The sequence below is a fragment of the Caretta caretta genome, chromosome 10, assembly GCF_965140235.1.
Source record: "Caretta caretta isolate rCarCar2 chromosome 10, rCarCar1.hap1, whole genome shotgun sequence".
NCBI lineage: Eukaryota > Metazoa > Chordata > Testudines > Cheloniidae > Caretta > Caretta caretta.
The window spans coordinates 4082282-4106091 of NC_134215.1; the positions used below are offsets into that span (position 1 = coordinate 4082282).

The window sequence follows — 23810 nt, forward strand, 5'->3', positions numbered from 1 at the left end:
CCCCGCCCACTCCGGCCGGAAGGACCCGCCCCGCCCCTTCCGGGTAAGGCGGGGCACGTGACTGCCGCGCGGCATGCTGGGGCTTGTAGTCCAGCGGAGCCATGTGCGCGGCAGCCCCGAGTCCCCCGCTGTCTGCGGGCGGCGGCGGGAGGATGGTGACCAGGCAGCTGAGCAGGGCGCGGGGGGAGGCGGCAGCAGCAATAGGTACGAGAAGGTCAGAGCCCAGGGCTGCCCCCCCACTCCGCGGCAGCCCCCGAGCGGGGCTCCCCCAACATGAACTGGGGCTCGGGGGGAGCTGGAAGTGGGGGTGCATGGAGGGGATGGAAGAGCTGGGGATGGAAGTGGGGGTGCATGGAGGGGGGAGAGAGAAAGGACTGGGGGAGGGGCTGGGAGATGAAAGTGGGGGTGCATGGAGAGGGAGGGGCTGGGAGATGAAAGTGGGGGTGCATGGAGGGGGAGGGGCTGGGAGATGAAAGTGGGGGTGCATGGAGGGGGAGGGGCTGGGAGATGGAAGTGGGGTGGATGGAGGGGGGAAAGGGAAAGGATTCGGGGAGGGGATGGAAGAACTGGGGGAGGGGCTGGGAGATGGAAGTGGGGTGGATGGAGGGGGGGAGAGGGAAAGGATTTGGGGAGGGGATGGAAGAACTGGGGGAGGGACTGGGAGATGAAAGTGGGGGTGCATGGAGGGGGAGGGGCTGGGAGATGAAAGTGGGGGTGCATGGAGGGGGAGGGGCTGGGAGATGAAAGTGGGGGTGCATGGAGAGGGAGGGGCTGGGAGATGAAAGTGGGGGTGCATGGAGGGGGAGGGGCTGGGAGATGGAAGTGGGGTGGATGGAGGGGGAGGGGCTGGGAGATGGAAGTGGGGTGGATGGAGGGGGGAAAGGGAAAGGATTTGGGGAGGGGATGGAAGAACTGGGGGTGGGGCTGGGAGATGAAAGTGGGGGTGCATGGAGGGGGAGGGGCTGGGAGATGAAAGTGGGGGTGCATGGAGAGGGAGGGGCTGGGAGATGAAAGTGGGGGTGCATGGAGAGGGAGGGGCTGGGAGATGAAAGTGGGGGTGCATGGAGGGGGAGGGACTGGGAGATGAAAGTGGGGGTGCATGGAGGGGGAGGGACTGGGAGATGAAAGTGGGGGTGCATGGAGGGGGAGGGGCTGGGAGATGGAAGTGGGGTGGATGGAGGGGGGAAAGGGAAAGGATTTGGGGAGGGGATGGAAGAACTGGGGGTGGGGCTGGGAGATGAAAGTGGGGGTGCATGGAGAGGGAGGGGCTGGGAGATGAAAGTGGGGGTGCATGGAGAGGGAGGGGCTGGGAGATGAAAGTGGGGGTGCATGGAGGGGGAGGGGATGGGAGATGGAAGTGGGGTGGATGGAGGGGGGAGAGGGAAAGGATTTGGGGAGGGGATGGAAGAACTGGGGGTGGGGCTGGGAGATGAAAGTGGGGGTGCATGGAGAGGGAGGGGCTGGGAGATGAAAGTGGGGGTGCATGGAGGGGGAGGGGATGGGAGATGGAAGTGGGGTGGATGGAGGGGGGAGAGGGAAAGGATTTGGGGAGGGGATGGAAGAACTGGGGGAGGGACTAGGAGATGAAAGTGGGGGTGCATGGAGAGGGAGGGGCTGGGAGATGAAAGTGGGGGTGCATGGAGAGGGAGGGGCTGGGAGATGAAAGTGGGGGTGCATGGAGAGGGAGGGGCTGGGAGATGAAAGTGGGGGTGCATGGAGAGGGAAGGGGCGTGGACCTGGGGACGGGATGGAAGAACTGGAGGTGGGACTGGGAGATGAAAGTGGGGTGCACTGGGGGGGGGGCTAGGATGTGGGTTTGGAAGAGGATCTGACGTGGGGGGTGACTGGCTATGAGGGGATGTGAACTTTAAGGGGTGGCTCCCCTGCTGGAGCTGCTGCCTGCACCCACCTACTCCCGGGCCCTGCGCAGTCGCTGTTGTGAGAGCGTTGGCCCCGCTAATCCAACTCTGAGTTCCTGCTCACAGAGGCTACCGGTGGAACAGCCCCATCGGGTCACCAAGCCCATCCCCAGCCAGGAGGGCTGTCGGAGACCCCACAGAAGGGGCCATTAAACGGACTCTGCCCCTGGCATGACCCAGGAGGCAAGCCGGCTCCAGCGTAGCCCTGCACTGGCAGGCACCGGAGATAAGCGCTGCCGCGGCTCAGAAGGCAGCCCTTTGCGCGTGGTCCAGCCCTGTGCAGAGGCCAGAGACGTGATAGCATGTCATGCTGTGTGCGCGCTGTTACATGTGAAAGGGGCCGTTTTCCAATAAGTTCTTATGTATAAGTCTACACTGGAGAACTTGCCTTACTTGTATGTTGTGGACATGGTTGTGTTCCAGATGGGAGGGCTTGCGGGACAAGCAGGGAGTGGTGGAACCTTAGCCCGACTTTAGGCTGCATGGCTCCGCTGTATTGGTGTAGGGAGAAACTTGGCCCCCCTTATTCCAAAGGCTGTGGTCTGAAAGTCACGTTTTTCCCCTCTTTCAGGAAATCGGGCTCACAGCACGGCAGCCATCCCATCAAAGAGCAGCAGGAAGGGGAAGAAAGTCAGCGTTCTCTATGACTCTTTGGAAGGAGGCATTGCTGAGAAGGAGGAAACTGACTCCAAGAGACTGAAATGGGAGCCAGGGAACTGGAAGCGGCAGCTGGATAATATCCGGGAAATGAGACGGAATAAGGATGCTCCGGTGGATCAGATGGGGGCGGAGAAGTGTTTTGACACCAGCGCACCTCCAGAGGTAAAGCACGCAGCTCACCGCTCAACCTGAGAGCGTTAGCTGAGCAACAGACGATACTGTGCAACTTTCTCCAGCTGTAGCTCTCACACTCCTTCATACTGGAGGGCAGGTACCCTACCCTAGTTTTACAGAGGTTCCGTGATTTGCCCAGGGATGTGTGTGTCTAGATATTTCTGCCGTGGAAAATAAGTTTGAACGGTATGAGAACTCTAGGCCATGAGAAATGGTGTAAATTCCTCTGGTCACTCAGTGAGTGGTTTATCTTGCCAGATGAATGATGAGTTCTCCTTGGCAGTTCCTTGCTGGGCATGAAGGACAAAGAAGGGCTGTTCCATGGGGTGGTCAGTCATCCCATTACCTGAACTTGACCGTCCCTTTCATCAGCCCTGATCTTGATGCCTCTGCTTTGATCTTGAGTGTTACAAGATCTTATGTATCTTATTTGTTTGTATGCAGGGCTGAGAGGAGCAAAATGAACGGCATGGATCCCCAGCTGAACTCTGTGTCGCTGAACTCTGGTCGCTGGGAAGCGTCTCTTTAGTGAAACTAAAGAGACGCTTCCCTGGTGGAAACCAGTATGATGAAGGGTTGCTGTGCTCCGACTTTTGCGACGGAGACTTAATCCTTTGGTCTGGAGGCCCAATGAGAGCTAATGGCAGGTCACTGTAAGATAAGGGGTGGACGCTGTTTTACTGTGGGGCCAGCGACACAGAGTTCAGCTGGGGATCCATGCCGTTCATTTTGCTCCTCTCAGCCCTGCATACAAACAAACCTCGTATCCCCTACTGCTGCGTGGTAGGAGAGCACGTAGACGCACAGTGAGATAATTGTATCCTACAACCACGTACTTAGAAGCCACATCCAACAAAGGCCAATGCAGTCAGCCCCATCACACAGAGCTAAGTATTTAGCAAGTCAGAAGATGAGAACTGGGGGAGGGAGACTTGCCCTCACCTCTTGCTCATTCTGCCTCCACGAGCATCTGCCCTTGTTCATTCTCTAATAATATGTTAAGTGTTAGGAACCCTATGGGGGGAAAAGACACACCAGAGGAAAGTGTGGAAAGTGCAAAGTGTGGTGAAGGAGCTCCCTTCAGTGCCAGGCTCTGGAGACATGCTATGGAACAACAGTGTGAATTTCCCCCGCTGTTCTCCACTCAGGCAGCAGCTCCAACATAGGGAGAGAAGTGGAGTGGCCAGCAGAGCTGTGCAAAACAGTCCTCCAGATCTGGAGGTACATTTTTCACTCAAAACTTGAACCAGGTTTCTTAATTTTGTAGAGTTTAAGGCCAGAAGGGACCATTAGATCATCTCACCTGACCTCCTACATAGCTCTGCTAATTAATTCCCCCCCCCCTTACCCCATACTGACCCCTTAATTTGGGTTAGACTGAAGCATGTCAGCCCTCAGGAGACTGAACCGTTGTGTGCCAAAGGCAGAGAATAGGAGACAGGGGTGCCACCACCACCAACATGCTAGATGCTTTAGATAGCTAAAAACCGGTCCCTGGTGCAAGTAACTTCTAGTCTGCAGTCCACAAACACTGGGAGGGGGACAGTCAGGGGTAAAAAAAGAACTGGATAATTTCATGGAGGATAGGTCAATCAATGGATATTGGCCAAGGTGGGAAGGGACTTAAACCTACACTTGGGGCAACTCTAAACCTCTGACTGCCAGAAGCTGGGAGTGGAAGACAAGTGGATCGCTGTATAACTGCTCTGTTCTGTACACTCCACCTGAAGCTCTGGTACAGGCCACTCTTAGAGACAGGATACTGGGCAAAACGGATCATGATCCGACTCAACATGGCAGTTCTTATGTTCTTAATGAAGAGTGACGTATGCCACATATGTGGTTTTTATTAGTGACGTGATTCTTTTTTTAATTCCATCTTAAATGGAGACACTTGCTGATGGGAAGCTTAAGGTTTGTGAGCCAGGGAGCAAGGTGATGTCTGGTTTTGAGCAGAAGCAATGGAAAAATATTCTGGTGGTCCCTGCCAATTGGTGTAGGCTGGTGGCTCATAAAAGCAGCTCCAGAAATCCCTTTGGGAGCCATGGATAAGTCTCATCTAGCTGATTAGTCTCAACAGTCTCCAGAGAGGGGAACCAGCATTAAGAGGAGCTGGGAAACCCACCTCTTCCCAAAATAAATCAATGTGAGCATTACTAATGGGATTCTCTCAACATAATTTCTGGTTGTTACACTGGTTTCTAGCAGGGAACTGCAATGAGGCATCTCCGGTAAAGGCGACTTGCAAGGACGGGGAGGGAAGGAAGTTGCTTGTCCCTTTTTGCTCTTCTCTGTTGGATAAAGGCAGCCTGCAGGTCTCCACACACCGGTGCCCTAGTTTAATGTAAGTTCTAAAATGACTTCAGTTAGACCAGTGCAAAGGCTGGTTGGATGCTCTTATTTTGGGTTAGCTGAAGTTCATAAGAGACAGCTTTAAGAAACTGAAATGAGCCCTCCAACCAATTAAGAGCATCCACACAGGAGTTTGCAGCTATTTTAATATGTTTAAAAACTGATTTCACTGGTGCCACTGTCTCAGGTAGAAAAGGCCTAAGCGGATTATAGGCTGTTGCCCTCTCCCCTCAGCCCAGGAAGGATTAAATGCCTCACCCAGATTCTGTCCAGGCCCTTCCTTCCGGGCACAGTTTATTATGGCAATACTAAACTTGCAGAGTAACACAAAACCAAGCTGTTCCCCTGCCCAAAACTGGCTGCAGGGGCCCAGAGGCCTTTCTCCTTGGGTCTCTTCCTCCTGCTGCAGGCCAAACAGCTTGCTGCAGTTTCTCCTCAGCTGAGCTCTTTCAGCCTTTATAGGAAGTTGGGGGGGGGGGGCCTTTCCAGCTGGGTCTGATTATCCCCTTTCCCAGGCCCAACCCCTTTTTCTTAAAGGGGCTCTGCCTCAGAACAGGGCTGGCTGGCCCCATTTCCCCATCGCCCATAAAGGGACAAACCACCCAGTTACGCACAGCCACACAGGAGCCTTGTACTGGTTTAACTAAAGGAGCGTGAGTTTGTACCTAGAGCGCGCAAGGTCTTACAATAATAGACTTGCCGTGCCCTTTGTGTTTGAGTCTGGACATGTGGTTTGGGAGAGCTCTCGGCCTGTAACTGAAGAGGCAAAGGTGTTGGCCCTCTGCCAAAGGAACTTTAGGGTCCGTGTCTAGATATTTGAGTTAGATAGATAGTAATAGAGTTTTAAACAGTCTGTGTGCAAATCCCTTCTCGGTTATGCTTTTTTCTTAGATGGCTTATCTGATGATGTAATCCTGCCAGTTCTCTCGTCAGCCACAGAGTTTTGCAGGATCTAAAGAGCAGACAAGACTTAAATCTTTAACACAAAGAACAAAGCAGAATTGGGGGGGGAGCAGAAGGAAACTTTCCAGGCTGCTTTTATGCACTATAAAGAAGCAAAAAAGGACACACATCTAGTATTTCTCCCCCTTCGTTCACCATTAAGAAAACATTTGTTTAAAAACGCGGGCGTGCTGAGAATGGTGCTGTGCTTCCCCAAGTCCCTGGCACAGACTCAGAGGCCCAGAATGACGCAGTCCTCCAAAGGGAGCATCTGCACACATCTGCAACAGTACAAAAAACAAACCCTGGTGCAATATTGTGATGGGAGGCTGCAGGGAGACTCTATCAAATGGCATTGTTTGTGTGAAAACATTTAGATAAAGGGCAGGCTGACTCTGGTGATCTCTGCATAACAGCTCGGCAACATATACTTGAGCAGCCCACAGGGCTCCAAAGGGACAATATTGAAGATGCAACTGGGTAGATTTATTTGACATATTGCTCTTCTTGTAATCTCTGGCCCCAGGAGTGGGGTCATGTTCTAGTCTGAAGTCCCTAGTGAAAATGGTTAGCTTCTGCTTTAGTCTGAGACAGCATGTGACACCGTAAAGATACATCAACCAGCACAAAGTGATACTCTGGGGTTAAAGAGAACCGCAAGTCCTCACTGGGAAATAACTCTTTTCCCTAAGGGAATAGACTTATTCCTTCCAAGATAAACCTAGGCATTGTAATAACCCCTAGCACAATAACCCTGGGCTTTTCCGGCTGCTGGCCAGAACTTTCAAGGGCTGTTTTTAGGGGGTTGAGGAGTCTGAAGCTGGAATTGTAGCCCAAATGTTCTGCAATCATCTTAGTCAGCTACGCTAGCCCCCAGCACCAGGTGCCTAGCTGGGAAGACGGGGTCTGCAGTGGAGAGTCACAGAGGGGAGGAAATTCTAGCTCAGCGGTAAAGTAGGAATTAAAGACACCACATCACATTCTGCTCCGTTACACCAGAGCAACTTCACTCACTTCAGTGAAGTGCCTCCAGACTGACGCTGGTGTGAGATCAGAATTCAGCCAACGAGGGTATTTCTGGTGACCATGCCACATGCTGGATAGTGTTATGAGGCCTGAGTCTGGAGAAACAAATTCATCTCAATGAAATGCTCTGTCCAGAGTAGTCCAGCAATTCAGTGTCTCATTACATATTTGATTTTAATTTCTAAGGGCTTGTCTACATGGTGAGTTATTGTGTGGTAAGTCAGCATGTGACCCTGCAGTGCACTAGTTTGCTGGACTAGAATGTCCCATGTGAGTGACTTTCACTGCAGTGCCCATGTGGGATGTTACTGCGTGGCAAGCTGGCGCACTGTAGATCCACACCCTGGCTGGCCCTGCACTAACCCGGAGACAAGCCCTTAGTCTGGGACTTTCAAAGAGGGCTGTGGGAATCAGACATCCAAATCCCATTGAAATCCAATAGGAGTCAGGTGGGTGTGACTTAGAAGCACAAATCCAATGGAAAGTCAAGGGCATGTGCTCCTAAATCACCTAGGCATTTCTGAACGTCCCAGCTCTATCTTTCAACTGTTAAGCTTGCGGAGATGCCAATTCCATGGACATGAACTCCAGCGAGTTATTATAACAACTCACTGTTGCTCTTCTGTAAGGAGTGATTACCTCAGAGGAAAACGTTAGGGGTTTTGGGGAGACGGAAGTCGATGCAATTTCTGACTCTTCTCGGCTGCAATCTCTTTTATTTAAGTAATAAGGTAAGAGCTGAGGCGAGGCCCACGTGGTACAGATTGATAAGCACGTCACTTGTGTGTGTTGCTGCACCCCACTGGCTTGCAGACCCCAGATCCAGAACTTTCAGGATCCCAGCCCTGACTAGTCCAGTGGTCTCTGACACTCCATCTCCCATCTCACCCTCTAGGTGATGCGCTATCAGGTTCTGCTGTCGCTGATGCTGTCCAGCCAGACCAAAGATCAGGTGACCTCGGCAGCCATGTCGCGCCTGCGGGAGCATGGTCTCACGGTGGACAACATTCTGCAGACAGATGACGTGACTCTGGGGCAGCTCATTTACCCGGTGGGATTCTGGAAGGTGAGTGCCGGACCATAGTGGTCGTGGATGGCCGCGTGTCTAAGCAGAAGTCGAATAATGCCCTTGGTCCCCAAACTGTTGGAGCTGCCTCAGGAATATCCGAGGCACAAAGAGATGAGTCGGATCGGGGTGGTTGGATCAGCCTTTGCAAGCTTCACCCCCTTCTTCCATAAAAATTATCCAAATGACCTGTGATGGCAACTGGGAACCACCTCTGCTTCAAGTGACTTGTCCTCAGTCTGTCGTTGCCTATTTATTTATCTTGACTTCTCCCAAAGCAGTGCCCCTTGTTGTTCCATTCATGCTCCCTACCTCTCTTACTCTCCTTTGCTACTCTCACCTCTTCCACTCACCTGCTAGCGAGAATTCTATCCTTTCTCCCTTTATGTGTATTTCCTTTTTTTTCACCCCCACCATAGACCCTCATTTCTTCCTCCTTGCTGCAGGCAATCATGTATCATGTCCTGCTTATGAGAGACTCCATCCTGATCCGCTGTAATTTGGAAGCCGTATTTTATCCCAGTTTTAGCAATCTGTATCCAGGACAAGAGTGCACTTGTTGGCATCATCCCAGGCATGGTTCGAGGTGATCACATTACAGCTTCTTGCTATATTGGATAAATCTAGGACATGGTTTGTATTTTCCTCCACAAACTCATGTCAGTTCCCTCAAATGAAGGAAATAGTTCTGTTGTCTAGTCCATGTTCCTCCTCTGCATTTCTTGGACGGGAACTTAGTTTGCTTTGGTTTCCCAGAACAAGGTGAAGTACATAAAACAGACGACCGCAATCCTGAAGCAGCAATACGGGAGTGACGTCCCCAGTACCGTTGCGGAGCTGATGAACCTGCCGGGAGTTGGGCCCAAGATGGCCCACTTGCTCATGGACATTGCCTGGAACAACGTGACTGGGATCGGTATGTTTTGCAGTGTGTAGGGCGCTGCTCTCCCATGATCCACCCACGCTTCCCAATCCTTATCTTTCCTAATCCATTGCTTGTAACATCATAATACCTTGCTCTTATAGGGAGCTTTTCAACCATAGATCTCTATACCTGAAGGATTCTAAGGCTGGTGAAGTCACTTGGGCTAGTCGCTTATTCTGCCTGGATTTACTTATTTGCAAAATGGGTCTAATTGCTACCTCCTACGTGTGCTGATTAAGAATAAAGGCATTGCTTAATTAATAATAACTAGCGATGTGTGGTGACCTGTATCACACTTTAAGGTCCCCTGATGAAAAGCGCAAAGCAACGGAGATGTAATTCCACGATGCCTCTGTTAAATAACAACATATTTTTTGTTTAAACAAATCTCACTTCAGAAATGGTCCTTTAGGGCCAGCTGGAGAAAGGACCGAGGTAGTCTGATTTTTGCAACTATACTTAGAAAGAGCTTAGTTGCGGACAGTTCCTGGGAGGATTTTGTTTGAAACTGGCAGTTTTAGGTTGAATTGGAATTAATTTTAATTCCTAGCCACAAGTTTCCTTGTGGAATTGTCAGCCAAGAGGTTTGTGGCAATCAGTGTCTTTGTTTCTCTGCCCTGTTTCTGGTACTGGAAACTTTATAAAGTTGGAGGCCTAGATAGCACTGTATTCAGGTCCTGTTTCGACGTCTTCAGCTGATCATTTGAAGCCTTCTTGGATTTATAGTGGGAATGGGCCTCAGCGGCTCGGTTGGATTGGAGTGAGGTTCTGGTAGCGATTGTACCCCTTCATTTTAAAGGAACGGAATTTGGGTAAGGCAGGATTTTGATTTAGCTCATCAGGGCCAGCAGGTGGCACTGCCATATTAGCTTTTCTGTTAGGCTAAGACGGAGCTCCAGGTATGCATCAAGGTCTGTGGGGACAGATTAATATTCCAAGTGTGTTTGGTGCTTAATCAGAGAGAGTCATGGGAAACCTGGTAATGCTACCACCTGATGAATGACGCCTGCTTGGAGTGAAAATTCAATACCAAGTTCAACACAGGCCACAACTGTGTCTTGAAACTCGGCTTTACCAAGCATGGTTCTTGCACTAGACTGACAAGCTTTTGAGTCTGTTGTTCCTGCTGAACAGTTAATCCGCTGTTGGGGAGGAGAGTCCAGAGGGAGCTCTGATAGCTTTCCAAGGAATTGTATGCAGTGTTTTGATTTAGGAGGCAAAGCTATACTCTTCCTGTTTACAGCGATTTCCTGGGTTTTGTTCAATTAGCAACAGAAGGACCAGTCTGTCACGGCTGATCTAACAATAGTCTACTTTTGTGCTTGGAGCCTTTCATCTGAGAGTCTCAAAGCACTTTTCAAACATTCCCTGAGCCTTCCAAACTCTTTGTGTACCATTATTAAATGCATTTCCTGGGGAAACGAAGGGGCAGCGTTTGCAGCTTGCCTAATGTCAGCTGAGGCCATTGCAGGAAGAGAACCCAGAAGTCCTGGCCCCCAGTCCTGTGCCCTGCTAGATCACACCGCCACAAAGAAAACTGTTTATGGTGAAACAAACTAAGTCAAATGGGTTGGCTTTCTCACAGTGGGCAGCCTGTGGCCCCAGTCTGCTCAGAGTGATGTCGCCCTGGGAAAATCATGGCTTCCTTCAAAGCCACGTCCCACCACTTTTGGGCCATGTGTCTAGAGAGGAGCCCCCTCTCTATAGCATCCTCGTAAAGTTCTTGAGATGATCAGCGACATCTCATGACTTAATCATCGTGATCTCTGCAGAGAGGTAACCCCACTTGATGCTGAGACCCACCTAGCAAACCCCTGATGCAGAGAACTCCCTCACTGAAGTCAAAGGGACTTCTAGGATCAGGCTCTCAGTGAAGAGAAGTCTTTTCGATTATGTGAATGCACGCGTGCACACACCCCTGCCCCCTCCCCCCGATTTATCATCCTTCAAGATATAACTAAAATGGCCAAACTCCCGGCAGTGGCCTTTGGGGCTTGGCGGCTGCTGTTTTCTAGCCTTCTCATATTAATCCATTGGCAGTGCAGATGTCATGGTTGCAGCTGGAAAGGGCTTTGACTTTCAGCTCAGCCTGGTTCTGAGCCATTCTGAGCTGGCTCGCATCCTTTCCTGACACCCTGTCTGGCCATAATGCTTCAACGCTGTTCTGTGGCTTGGCAGGGCTTGGGTCTTACAGTAACCCTCAGCCCTGAGTGCTGCTAACCCTGGTAGATCAGCATTGCTGCAGGGACTCCCAGTGGATCAGTGGGAACATGTGGGAGCTTGGTGCTTTGGTAAATCGGTGCACTTCTTTCGGCTCCATACCTCGAGGGTCCTGTATTTGGAAATCCTTCTCTGGCACATTTTCCCTTGCTGCGTTCTTAAAGAATAAAGTACCAGTAACTTAATTACTGGGACAAAGTACATCTTAAAACACCTGAGCATTGTTTAATTAACTCCGTAATTATTGGCTACTTAATCACTGAAATACAAATATTGTAACAGTCCTGACCTTTGGGGGCTATGTAGGACATGTGCTGGCTGCCTCGGTTTCAGAATGCTGCTAATGATGCTGGTTTTGACCCAGCTTCCAGACCGGTTAGGGCTTTGTCTGAAAGATCATCTGTGTCCCTGGGTGATGCTGCCATGCCTGCTATCCATGTAGACACCAGAGCTCCTGTGAGATGAGAGGAGGCCACAGGCCATTCTCCAGGTGTGACTCTGAAATTCACTGCCCATCCTTTGGTCTGAGAGCGCCTGAATCTTTTGACCTTGAGGGCCCCTTGCAAGCTGTTCTGTGTTGAGGGAAGTGGGAGGGGTGGAGAATTTGGGGGAAGAGAGGGAGATTTTCCTTTGGTGACATGGTGAGGACTGGCTTTTGTAGGTATTGAGTTTTTGGGGGCGGGGGGTTTGAACACACCGAAAGCTCCAAGCGCTGTGGATGACCGGAGTGGGACTGTGAGGGTTTACTGAACGAACAAACAGAAATCACAATGAGCAAACCCATTCTTCCTCTGGGGAGTCAGCATTCTGTTCATTCAGCCCTTACGGGTACAATACACACAGAAAACATTGCTATGGAGCCAGACCAATTACGATAAACGAAGTGCCCTCATGCTGCTAGCAAGCTGACAAATACGTCACCCAACTGGGCCATTTCTGTGACCTCTGTTGTACAACCCGCATCCTCCTGGCTGTGTAGCGTTGATGGAATGAGCTGGGAATGGAAGGAGCTCTTTTTCCTTCTTGTCCATGCTCTGTCATCTGCTCCTGCATTTCTGATTAACAATCTGAGATTAGCCTGGTAGCTACCAGAACAGGAGAATGAATAACTCTGCCTCCCCCACCCCCAAGACATTAGTCATAACTCCAAGCAAGTCTTGGTTTAATCCATGTTCTCATAGGGAAGTGCCAAAAATAATTGCTCTGAAATATGCCAGCAAGTAGCCCCAACACACGGGCAAGACGCTGGGGACATGGACTAGCTGGGCAGTGTTAGGGGTTTCTCGGACTGGCAGAAAATTCAGAGGAAAAGGCAAAGTCTTACCTTGCATTGATCTGAGAACTCCGGTCCAGGGTCCTTGAGAGAGGCAGATGGTCCAGTGAATAGGGCAGTGGCCCGAGAGTCGCTCTCACCTCTGCTGCTGCCCAGCTGTGTGACCGTGGGCAAGTCACTTCCCCTCAGTTTCCACAGCCACCGGGTGGGCATGACGCCGCCCCCTTTCCAAAGAAAGCATGCTGAGCTCTGTGGATGAAAAGCACTCTACAAGAGCGTGGTGGCATCAGTGAGACCAGCTCACACACTCCTTGCCATCTCGGGTGCGGAGGTCGGAGGTTGCCATGTATCTTCAAAGGCTAAAACCTCAGGACTGACAACCTGCCTGTTTGCAAAGGGTTCAGCTTAGGGCTGGGGATACATAAAACTAAGGAAAAAGCTACAAGCCAACTCAAGCCCCAAATCTTGGCACTTCTGAATGGCAGACTGGGAGGAGGGGGAGATTGTTTCACACTTTCACCATTGGCAAGACCTTGCTGTTCCTTCTTTGTGTCGATTTATGACACACCCACACACACACTTCCTCCAGCTATGGTACCCTGCCTCCTAGGGCCCTACTTTTGGACAGCAAAAACCCACTTGGCATCTGCCCTCAGATGGAAGAACCTCCCAATACAGCCTGGTGCATCTGCTATGGGTCCTGAGTGGACTGCTTCTTTAACTCCTTAGACCCTGCTTCCTCCTGACCCAGGTGTTCCCTCCTGACTCCAACCTCTCTGCTCCCCAGGTGTGGACACCCATGTGCACAGGATTTCTAACAGATTGAAATGGGTGAAGAAGGAAACTAAAACCCCTGAGGAGACCAGAGCGGTGCTGGAGGACTGGCTGCCCAGGTGAGGTGCCTCAGGCAACGGGGGATCTGGGCTGTTTTTCAGCTGCTGCTTGGCTCTGAAATCCTCACACACACACACACACCCGACAGTCCCCTCCTTCCTCCTCCTTGTCGTAATCTTCACAGGAAACCTCCACCTGCACTCCTTTCCCCAGTACCAGCCTGCAGTATCTTTTGTTCGTTGCTGTGGTTTATGGCAACAAGCAGCTACCGCATCCAGTGTGCAGAACCCTGCGGAGCTGTTTCCTACCCTGCCCCATGGCATTTTCAGTGAGCCTGTCCCCTCCCCTTGTCACGGCCGCAGCGGGAAAGAAAGCCTGGCATTGCAGCACGTAGGCCTGGGACTTATAACCGCAAGTTATTTCTTGTTTTCCCGGGGAGCATCACTCGTTCAGTTGTTTAGACGGTTCACAGACGTCAGAGATGGCTGAGACTTTAGTCACCCCTAGTCTGTGCTGCTGGACTTGTGCCCTATCGCGCATTCTCTACTGTCCAGTTTAGTTTAACACAGCCCAAGGCCATCGCTTCCCTTGGGAGGCCATTGCACTGTCTAATCGGGGTGATCTGTCTGCTGATCTCGTTCACCAGGGATGAACTCTGGCCGATATCTTAAATGATCAATTAGTTTCTCTGTGTATCAGAGACTCATAACAGGCGCTGAACAGGAAGGAAACCCCACCAAGTGCTCCAAACCAGCGCTCCACTCTGTGTGTGGTGGCCTCTGGAATGTGTAAGGCCCGGCCACGGGTGCAGTGGGGATTCGGTGCCAGTGTATCGCACAACCAGCAGCCATATTGTGAGCTCAGGTAGAAGCGTGTCTTCAGTCCTGCCCAGCAGCAGCATTTACAAAACTCGTCTCCCTTCTGGGTCTGTAGGGATCTCTGGAGTGAGATAAACTGGCTCCTCGTGGGCTTCGGCCAGCAGATCTGCCTGCCTGTGAACCCTCGCTGCAAAGAGTGCCTCAACAGGGACATCTGCCCAGCTGCAAAGAGATGCTGAGGGAATGGCTGCTCCTCCTAGAGCAACAGATCTGCACCGGGGTTGTGAAGCCGCTGGACTCTGAGCCCCCGTAAGACTGCATTGGGCCTGGAGCAAGGAGGGGACGGGGGAGAGGAGACCTCGTGCTGCGGAGAGATGGGATGGGAATCAGCAGCTACCCAGCAATAGCAGATCTCTGAAGAGGAAAAGCTCTCTGAAATGCAGCCGTCCTGCTGAGTCCGCTCTGCAGGCAGTCCCTGGGTGTGGGCGTCTAACACAAACACTGCGCAGGGACAGTGGGAATGGGGAAATGCTACACGCTGCAGTGTCTGATGGAGCTGGAAGGAGACCTCCGCCAGCTCGGTGCCCGGCCATGCCCGGAGTCCCTGCCTCAAGCTGGTTGGGCACAAACTGGTTTAAGAAAGGTGGGTTTTTTTATTAAGGTTTTACTGACATCTCTACAGTGCAGGAGGAAACCGTGGTGGCCTCATTCCCCAACCCAGCTGCAAGGCATAGCGACTGAGCAGGGCAAGAGCCAGCTGGAGGCAGGGATGGGAGTATGGGGCAGACCAGGCAGCAGGGAAGCAGCCCTCCATGGGGCGGAATATTACATTAAAAAGGTACAATTCGGGCTTCATAAAGATGAGCCCAGCCACCCAGACCAGGAAATTGGGGCTTTGCTGGTAGCCAAGAACCGGGGAAGCATCGAGAGTGATGCAGAGAACGGCCAGCAGGGCCGTTCTTAAGTTCAGCTTCGGCAATGCTGCCCCGCTCTGAACACACTCTCCCTGTGGGAACTGTTTTGAGCTTGGGCCCTGATTCAGGACAGCACTTCAAGCATGTGTTTCAACCTTACTGAAGTCTGCAGGATTTAAGCACATGCATAAACGCTTTCCTTTGACACCTGCCACAATGGGGATGTAAACGTACCTCTATTTCTGATCCTGGTGCTGGGTCTGCCTTTCAAAGGGTGCTGGATTGCAAAGGGGTTTGTCAAATGGGTTTGAAATTTGGAGTGGTCAGCTATTTGAATTTTGGGTGTGGGGGGAATCTGTCACAGAACCACCCATTCCTGTAGCAGCTGTGGTGGTTTGTCTTAATCAGATGATAAATATTGTTTTGACTGATCCTTCCTGTGTCCAGATTTAACCCATAAAGAACTGGGGGCCAACTGAAATGGAAACAGGAGAACACCTCAGCCAACTTTATCACAGCTGGGGGTTGGGGAAGGAAACAGAAAATCCCCCTAAATACTGCAGGAATTCCCCCATGGGACTCTAGTGTGCTTCCAAGCAGCCCTGCACTGAAGTCCAGAGCGTCAGAGAGATTTAGTTGCCTTTGAGGAGCTGAGCCCAAGCTGGGGGAAACTTTGCTACTGAAATGGTTAAGATTCCAACAGCTTGTTCTTGCACAAGCATCACGCAAACTTTGCCTAGCACAGGGGCTAAATCAGCAACGGGCTGGAGTGGAAGGGCTGCTTCATTTTGTTTGCATAATACTGCGTAATCTTTATTCCAGAGCTGTCACCCACGCAGCCTACACATCACATCTGCGGTGCTCGGTCCTGACCGAGCCAGGCTCTGTGGCTCAGGTGTAAGAACTGCAGGTTGGGAGTTTCTCTGTATTAAAGGTGGGGACATCCAGAGAGGGACATCGAGCATGTGCTTTTTCCTTTTCTTTTTTTGGCTTCTTTCTAATGTTTAATGGATGCCTGCAAAGTTATGTTCTTTCCCTGCCCCCATCCCACATCAGAAACTGAAGTCTGATCTACAGTGAGGCCTACTTAAAGCTGGAGAAGTAGCGGGTGTATAACATCAGAAACACCAAGGAAGAGAGCTGATTGAGAGAAGTGATTTTTTTTTATAAACTTTTAAAATGTTTAGATTATGCCTCTTTATCCCCAACACTTGGGCAAAAAGTTCTTTGTGCTAAAGATTCCCCGTACCCAGCTTTTTCCAATTAAGTGTTGAGAAATATGGATTTCAGAGTCATGAAATGAAGCCAGTACTAGACATTCTTAAATTTCAGAAAGTAGTAAACCAAAATCAAACCTTTCAGGCCCCCTTATACCTCCAAGAAGCTAAAAAGGGCACCAACAATTTTCCTCTGTTGCAAGTCACCATTCAAAGCGACAATTATTAACCCATTGCAGAACTGCAGAGGTTGTTTGGCCCACTCTTCTAACCAGCCAGTGAAGGGAATGGAATTTAATAACACACACTCTTGTGCTTCCTTTCTGAAGCTCTTTACAACACCAAGACTGAAATGAAGAACAGACTAATTACCCTTTTAAGCTGTACATGGCAAAACAAAGTTTATTATTGACATTACAGTATACATTGTCTTTACAATGCAGATAACAACAGCTTTATACTTATATTGGTTTTTCAAGTTAAATGTACAGAAACTGAATAATTATTATTACAGAGCTACTAGATGTCAGAAATAGCGATAAGTGCTTTAACCATGAGCTGTTTCCATGGCCTATGCAGCGATAATTTTAAAATCTTCTTGGTACATATTTGCATACCTGATTTCTTTTGATCAGCATTAAAAAGAAAACACAACCATGCTATTTTCCCCTCAACTACATTGGTTCTGTCTTATGCAAGTAATATGGTATTTACAGGCTTTTAGAGAATGACTTCCTTGTTTGCTATGCTGTATTTTAACATCTACCTTGCAATGTAACTGGGGAGCTTTTGCCCCTAGCAGACGCACATACTGTCTCTGGCTTGGTTGGAAGTGCAGGGATTGAAAGCAATCTGCATGTCATGAGCGTAAGGATTCTTGTGTTACTGACTTCTCAGAGTAGCAACTGTTTGTTGTGGCCAACAGCAAGCAGCCCCCCCGTCTCCCTCCGCCATCAAATTGTCTTTTGAAACACGCAAGGTAAGAGGCCAAGATGAGACTCCTGTAGGGAAGAAAAGCTCTAAACTTCTTACTAACTCTCTCCCACCTGGTGTCAGTCCCAGGGTTTACAGCCAAACACCTGCAGAGATTTCTTTCCAAGATCCTATTTGCATCCATTTGCCCCACTAACACTGTATATCCTCCCTAAAAGAAAGCCCAGCCAAAAGCCCTGTCTTCAGTATGGTCACAGCTTTGCACTTCACTGGTCCCTGCAAAGAAGCCAAAGACCCCCTGGGCAGTTGCTACAGCATCCGGCCCGTCCCCTCCTTCCCCACAGTGCTGCGATACATCCATCTACTGACAGGGACAGTAAATGTTATAAGGCACCTTTTGTAGCTCAGTATTATGAAATATACACAGAACCTTAACAAGACCATAGTGCACGAAGTCAAAGGCCACTTGTCCATTATACGGAGTCTGAGGGCAACCTGGGGCCAAAAAACTGAACCATGTGCTTTATCGTAAATACTATTGCAAATCTTACGTTCTTGCCCTAGTGTGTCATTAGTTGGGGGGGGGGGGGAGTGGTCATTTACCTAAACTGTCTGCCCCGCCCAGTCCCCACTTCACCTGCTTTTTTAATACTATTTTTGCCATTGTTACAAAATACACGTCAGCCAAAAAGGCTGTTTTGTTAGCTTTTGGGAAGAAGGCAACGGGAATCGTCCCGCTCTCTACGGCACCGATCCAGCCCCAGTACAACTCCTGCCTGGAAGCCATTAGTACATGTTTAATTTACTCTTCGTTAGTGTCCCTCATTTGAAGCCCGAGGTAAGTAGTGAAGATTTTATGCTAGTTTAGTCCTGGCTATGTAAGATAGCTTTAATGGTACATTTTAACATTGAGAGCAGGGTGTTTTCAAAGAGGGGCCTAAAGCCAAAGCAGTTGTCTGCCCCGCCCGCCAACCCTGCTGCCTGTTTAACAGTTAGGATAATACGGTGTGGACCAGCAGATAGTATTCCGTCTTCCTATAAGACAATCCACATGCCAGATCACATTGCTACAACGGGCCCGGCCCAGCCCAACATAAGACAACAGAGAGAGCTTGCTTGTTATTCTTCCAGGTTGGCAATGCAGCTGGTGAGAGATCAGCAGGAAAATGGGAGAGGTTTAAAACCTGAGTCAGAAATAGCAAAGCAGGTTCGGTTTGTGGCTTGGTTCTGAAGCCAGCATGTGAATGGAAGAGCGGCCACTGGATTGCTCCTGCTTGAAGCCCTGTTTTCATGAGTGCCTCCCAAAGCAGGGTCTTCAAGGATTTCCGTTCCCAGCTGATGAGACACTCACTTGTGCTTCTTTGAAGTCCGCCTGAAGAGCCGTGTTTCCAGTGTCTCATTAAGTTTGTTCTCACAGGGCTTCCAATAGAGATTGGGGACAGAAATCCTTGCGTGTGGATGTGCTAACAGGAAACACAGACATTCCTTTATTGTCAGGGGCGGGGGGCAGCTTATTCCCCTCCTCTCCTGCCATTTCTGCATTTTATTATGCACATCTGAGGCTTGGGTTGTTGGGTTTTGTGGGGTTTTTTCTTTTTAAGTCCTACCATTTTCTCAACACCCAGAGTTTGTTTTGAGGGCAGGCGGGGGTGGAGCACAGAAGGGAAAAGGTTTGCTGAGAAAAGGGCTTTTATTGCACTGGTTAAAGGGATCCCGGGGGAGAGCGGTTCCAGCATTAACGAGAAACAGATGGGAAATTTTCTTTTTTACACCAAAAACAAACAAAAAACCCCACCAACCCTTCTAAAGAAGCCAACAAGAGAGAAATGTATAGCCACTCACCAATCTCCCACCATGAGAATATTGAACATTGTAGCTTGAGTGGGATTTTTTCCATTTTTTTTTAAACAAACTAGAATATTTTGAATTGAAACAAACGAGAGTGTGCAGTTTGGGAGCCCTCGGTGTGAGCCTTTTAAACAGGAATGCATAATATCCCTCTTGGGATTCTGCGGGGGGGGGGAGGCCTCAAAATAGTAAAAACCAAAATAAAGCAGGTAGGAAGCAAAAGTGAAATCTTTCCAGTGTTCCCTCAGCAGCAATGTGGGAACTGCAGGCAGCCGGGTGAATGCTGGGAGGAGCTTTGGTCACATTTCTACTGGAATCACTTGTCCATAAAAGACACTTCTGAAAAATTTGCCTTGCAAAAAGCGACCAATGAAGAGCAGAGCACAAAGCGTCTTGGGTCAACAGCCAGGAATGGGGCTGGGGCGCATTGGAGATGTTCAGTTTGGAGGGTGGGGAGAAGGGGAAGAGCTGCTGTCCGGGCTCAGAAGTTGCTGAAAATCTCCCGTTTCTTGTTCCAGTCCATCTGTGGAGCCCTTTTGTTCACCCGCTTGGCGCGCGCTTTCTCTTTAGCCTCTGCCGCAGTCGGGCTCAGGTTCAGGCCACTTTCCTCGAATGGGTCCTTCTTCTCAGACTCTCCCTCCTGCAAAGAGGAAGAAGACATAAGACATAAAAAGCTTTCCTGTTACTGTTCTGGTGTATTGTGGTGTAATATGCTGGGTGGTGTAGCTGTGTCCGTGGAAATGGGCATGCTTGGGTGCAACAGTGCCCTCTGCAAGAATACAATGGGCTGACTGGGGTGGGTGTATGTGTGTCCGATTACATCTCCCGCTGGATGGCACATCAGGCCTATGCCTGTGATTATCTTGCCCTCTAACACCTCATCTACATAAAACCTTAACAGAGAACTAGGGCAGATTCTCCTTAAGGGCATATGATAAGAAGCCTGTGTTTTGTGGAGCAGACCATCGAGTTTGTCAGGTTTGTGGTTTAAGTGGCGACCCGGGTGTCTTTGTGGCCAGAGATTTAATTACAATATTGGAGGGGAGAATATGCCCTGAAGAACGTGTTGCTGCTGTTACTGGAACTGGAAAAGCCGAAGCACAAACATGCGGTTCCATTGCCAAAGGTGAGACGGAACCACATTTGGAAACACAAAATTAAGCCCCTAGTGACAGTAAAAGCTTGCCTAAGAGGAAGCAAGATGGAATAATGGCAAGCTCTGTGGAAGCACAAACTTGCTCGTTACAATAGGGCACTGCACACCATGTTTCACTGAGGACCACAACTGAGTTCCTGGTTCAGTTACATTATGGTCTTGGTTAGCTATAGCTGTGGTGTTCAGAGTGGCTGAGAACCCAAGCTGGGTTTTTTTCAGCTGGATGGCTTTAAAAAGGCCACACCTAGCACTGCATTGCAAAGCCACCAGCTGTTACAATGCAAATATTTGCTTACAGGCGACTGAGCTCTGCCCACATGTAATGAGAATAGCACATTGGGAGCTGCCCAATAAAAAGCAGAACAATCCAACATGATTTTTCCCAGTTCAGTGGGATATTTAGGAGAGATGGTTCCAATGCGTCTTGTATGAAACTTGATTCATAGCTTCCCCCCCTAATACTGACTGCTAGCACCTCAATAAACCCTCTGAGCAAAACCCCAATGGCCTGTAAGTTCGTTGCAGCCCTCTTATTTCTGTAATGGGCAAAAGATGGGACTTCAGATCCCTAGGGAACAATTAATACGCAGGATGAAGTGCTTTCAGCTAAGTATCTATTAGTTTTCTGAAGAGACATTTTACTGCAGGCCTTAAATTGCATTACTGCACTACCCTCTTCATGCTAAGAACAAAGATTATTTAATTGGGACTCAGCCCATTAACTTGCACTGGCAGAGCATTGGAGCACAAGGAAGTATCTTTTCTGCTATGAGTTAGAATGTTCGTATCATAGACAGGCTGAATATGGAGCTTAATTTAAAGCTTACTGCTTCAGGAATTGCATTTGCATTGAGCAGGTTTTTGTAAGAGAACCTGCATTCAGGAAAGAGCTACAAAGTGAAGCTCAAAAGTTGGAAAGACATTCGCATTTTCAGCCCTGTCATAAAATCATGAAGTTCTTAGATGGAAAACTGGGCTAAAGGCCTGATTCTTCATTGCCTTGTGCAGTCATTTACACCAGGAAAAAGTGTAAAATGCCACCCAATCTGAATAGTAGGATTTTGTACTCACTTTGCACTGCTGGAAGCGATTTCACCAGGTGCAGTAAAATGGAGAGAGACGCCCTTCAAGTTTAAGGGAAGTTTTTAGAGCCATTTGTCTGCACCACTCTCACTGACACCATGCAGCTGAAACTCCAACCGACACTTCCAGCGTTTACCCCCAAAACGGCCATGGCCACTTTTTTCAAACTGAGGTGTCTAAGTTAGGCACCTGAATGAAAATGGCCAGATTTCAGGGGTACAGATCACCAATTCTTCCACTGCTTCAATCTCTGAAAATCAGGTCACTTTTATTAAGCACCTAACTATGAATTCAGATGCCTAACTTTAGAACACTTTGTTCATGGTTTTTTAAAAAGTGATTTATTTTGGGTGCCTACATTTTTAGACATGCAATATATGATACCTTCAAGGGACCTGATTTCAGAGGGTGGGTGCTCAGTATTTTCTGAAATTTTAGGCTCTTTAGGATGTTTCTAGTTGGGCACAAAAATCAGAGACATCCAGAGTCAAGTCACTTTTCAAAATCGGGGCTTTTGGCTGATGCATTTCTTTATTTTTAGTGAACAATTCCAAGGCATGAGAAGAATGAAAGTTAAAGGACACAACTCAAAACTTTAGAAATCACTTACTTCTTTTATTAACCACATGCTAAATTAGTAAAATTAGAAGTGTTATAAATCTAATCTTTTCTCTCTTTTAAGCCATGTGTTTGCTTTTAATCTTTCATTCAACTTGAACAATGAAAGAGTGATCAATTTCAGTGTCCTATTCTGATTCTCAGGCCTTAGCACAATACTACAAAGTCTAGCTTTTCAGTAGGTAGAGAACGGTTTAATTTAAAAAAATAATCCTGAAATTTGTATTCAATTTTTTAATTAACGAAACATGTCTATACCTATTAGATATTGTAAAATCCTTCCATGCAACTGTATTTAATATGATTATATTTGAGGCATAAAATTAGCTGAATGTATACATTTCACTTAAACCTTATACCAGGCTAATGCAACGGTACCAGTGAACCCTTTTAATGAGGTAACCAATTGTCTCCCTCAGTTATTACTCTACTTCTCACCTGTCCCTTGTTTTAGACCCAAGTTTACCTCTAACCCATTTATTTCCCTTTTGGGTGCTAAATCATTTAGGCTAAAGCATGACTTGTGACATTTAGGTTATAGAAAGTCTTGGTTCTGCATTGTGCTTCCTAAAACTGCTGGTTTCTGTGTGTCCTTGACTGGAATAAACAGGCTGAGAAGTCCAAATAATGCTGTGCAGTAAAGCCCTCCTCCTCCTCCAAGCCACTCATGCTTAACTTTACACACCATGCCTAGCTTACTGACTTCACAGTACACAAAGGGGTTAAGTCTTTACAGGATGGGGGCCTAACTAAGTAAACAAATAAGCAGCACAACGGTGCATCAGAATCCTTGCAAAACTTGTTGTCTGTATTAATATGGGACATCTGCTGCCTCTGGCAGAGGCCACATGAAACCAGGAAGCTTTCCTGTACCCCTGACAAAGAGTGGAAAGAATGCACAGTTTGGACTCCAGCACATGGAGTCAGTGGTTCACTCACAAGAGACAGAAGCAATCCAAGTAATTTGAGCCTCTCAGTAGTCCTTTTAAACTCCATTTAATCAAACCCTGCACATTTTAGCTTCTGCACAGCTTAAAGCAAGAACAAGTCATCATGGTTTTTAGTTTCCCCCCCAAAATGTAATTACATGTTTTAGTCGTGGGTTTGGGGTTTTTTCATTTGCTAGTTTTCAGTGGATTATTTTCCCTGCATTAACATTTTTTGCAACATCATCATATTGCATTTTCCCAACATCTTTCATCCCATGGGATCCTAGAACTACTTCAGAAACTATAGAGATTGCTCACCCATCATAGAAATGCACCCACCTCTGGGCTGGAAGCAGTTTAACAGCTCACAAGAACACTACATGTTAGTTTTGGGCAGGCAATGAAGAAGAAATCTTGTTGTCTAACTGCTGGGTGAGTTTAGAAAGGTACAATACAATTATACCCAACTCTGAACCTAAGACTGAAAGGGTATTTAATATGCATGTTTATAGAATATGAAAAAAGAACATTTGTAAAAATGTATTTTTACCTCTGATTCCTTCTCAGGACTTTGTAGATCGCTATGGGATGAAGACATGGATCCGCCGTTCAGCTGCTGGGAATGGAAATGTTAATATGTACATTGCAGATACACGCATAAAGTGAGATGAAAAACACTATGTGGAGTTTACAGCCTCATGAGATCAGATCAGAGCCAATTCTGCCAAGTGGAGAATAACACCAAACACATGGCTGGCTGCAAAACAAAGACTGAAGGGGGGGGGGGAGGAGAGGGGGACCTGTAAATTCAAGTGACAAAAAAACGCAAGTGTTTACTAGCAAATTATATAGGCGCTCTCCTCCAGCACAGACCTGGTGGAGGCAGGGTCCAGTTACAATTCA

General features: G+C 48.6%; 2 protein-coding genes across 3 annotated transcripts in view; one reads left to right on the forward strand and one right to left on the reverse strand.

The window, feature by feature from the left end:
- The first annotated feature begins 65 nt into the window (after positions 1-65).
- Positions 66-15555, forward strand: NTHL1 (nth like DNA glycosylase 1). Its single transcript, XM_048866778.2, has 6 exons — positions 66-204; positions 2491-2741; positions 7969-8139; positions 8896-9055; positions 13345-13450; positions 14325-15555. The coding sequence occupies exons 1-6, from the start codon at positions 102-104 to the stop codon at positions 14446-14448; spliced, it is 915 nt and encodes a 304-aa protein (XP_048722735.2). The 5' UTR covers positions 66-101; the 3' UTR covers positions 14449-15555.
- Positions 15556-16714: 1159 nt separating this feature from the next.
- NHERF2 (NHERF family PDZ scaffold protein 2) overlaps positions 16715-23810 on the reverse strand; it is a 97001-nt gene continuing 89905 nt past the window's right edge. The window contains exons 6-7 of one of the 2 annotated variants that reach the window (XM_048866777.2): positions 23458-23520; positions 16715-19761 (exon numbers count right to left, since the gene is read on the reverse strand). In XM_048866777.2, the coding sequence (XP_048722734.1) occupies positions 19603-19761; positions 23458-23520 (222 nt within the window). In that variant the 3' untranslated portion in view covers positions 16715-19602. Of the gene's footprint in view, positions 19762-23457; positions 23524-23810 lie in introns of both variants that reach the window. The other variant, XM_048866776.2, reaches the window with a different exon arrangement.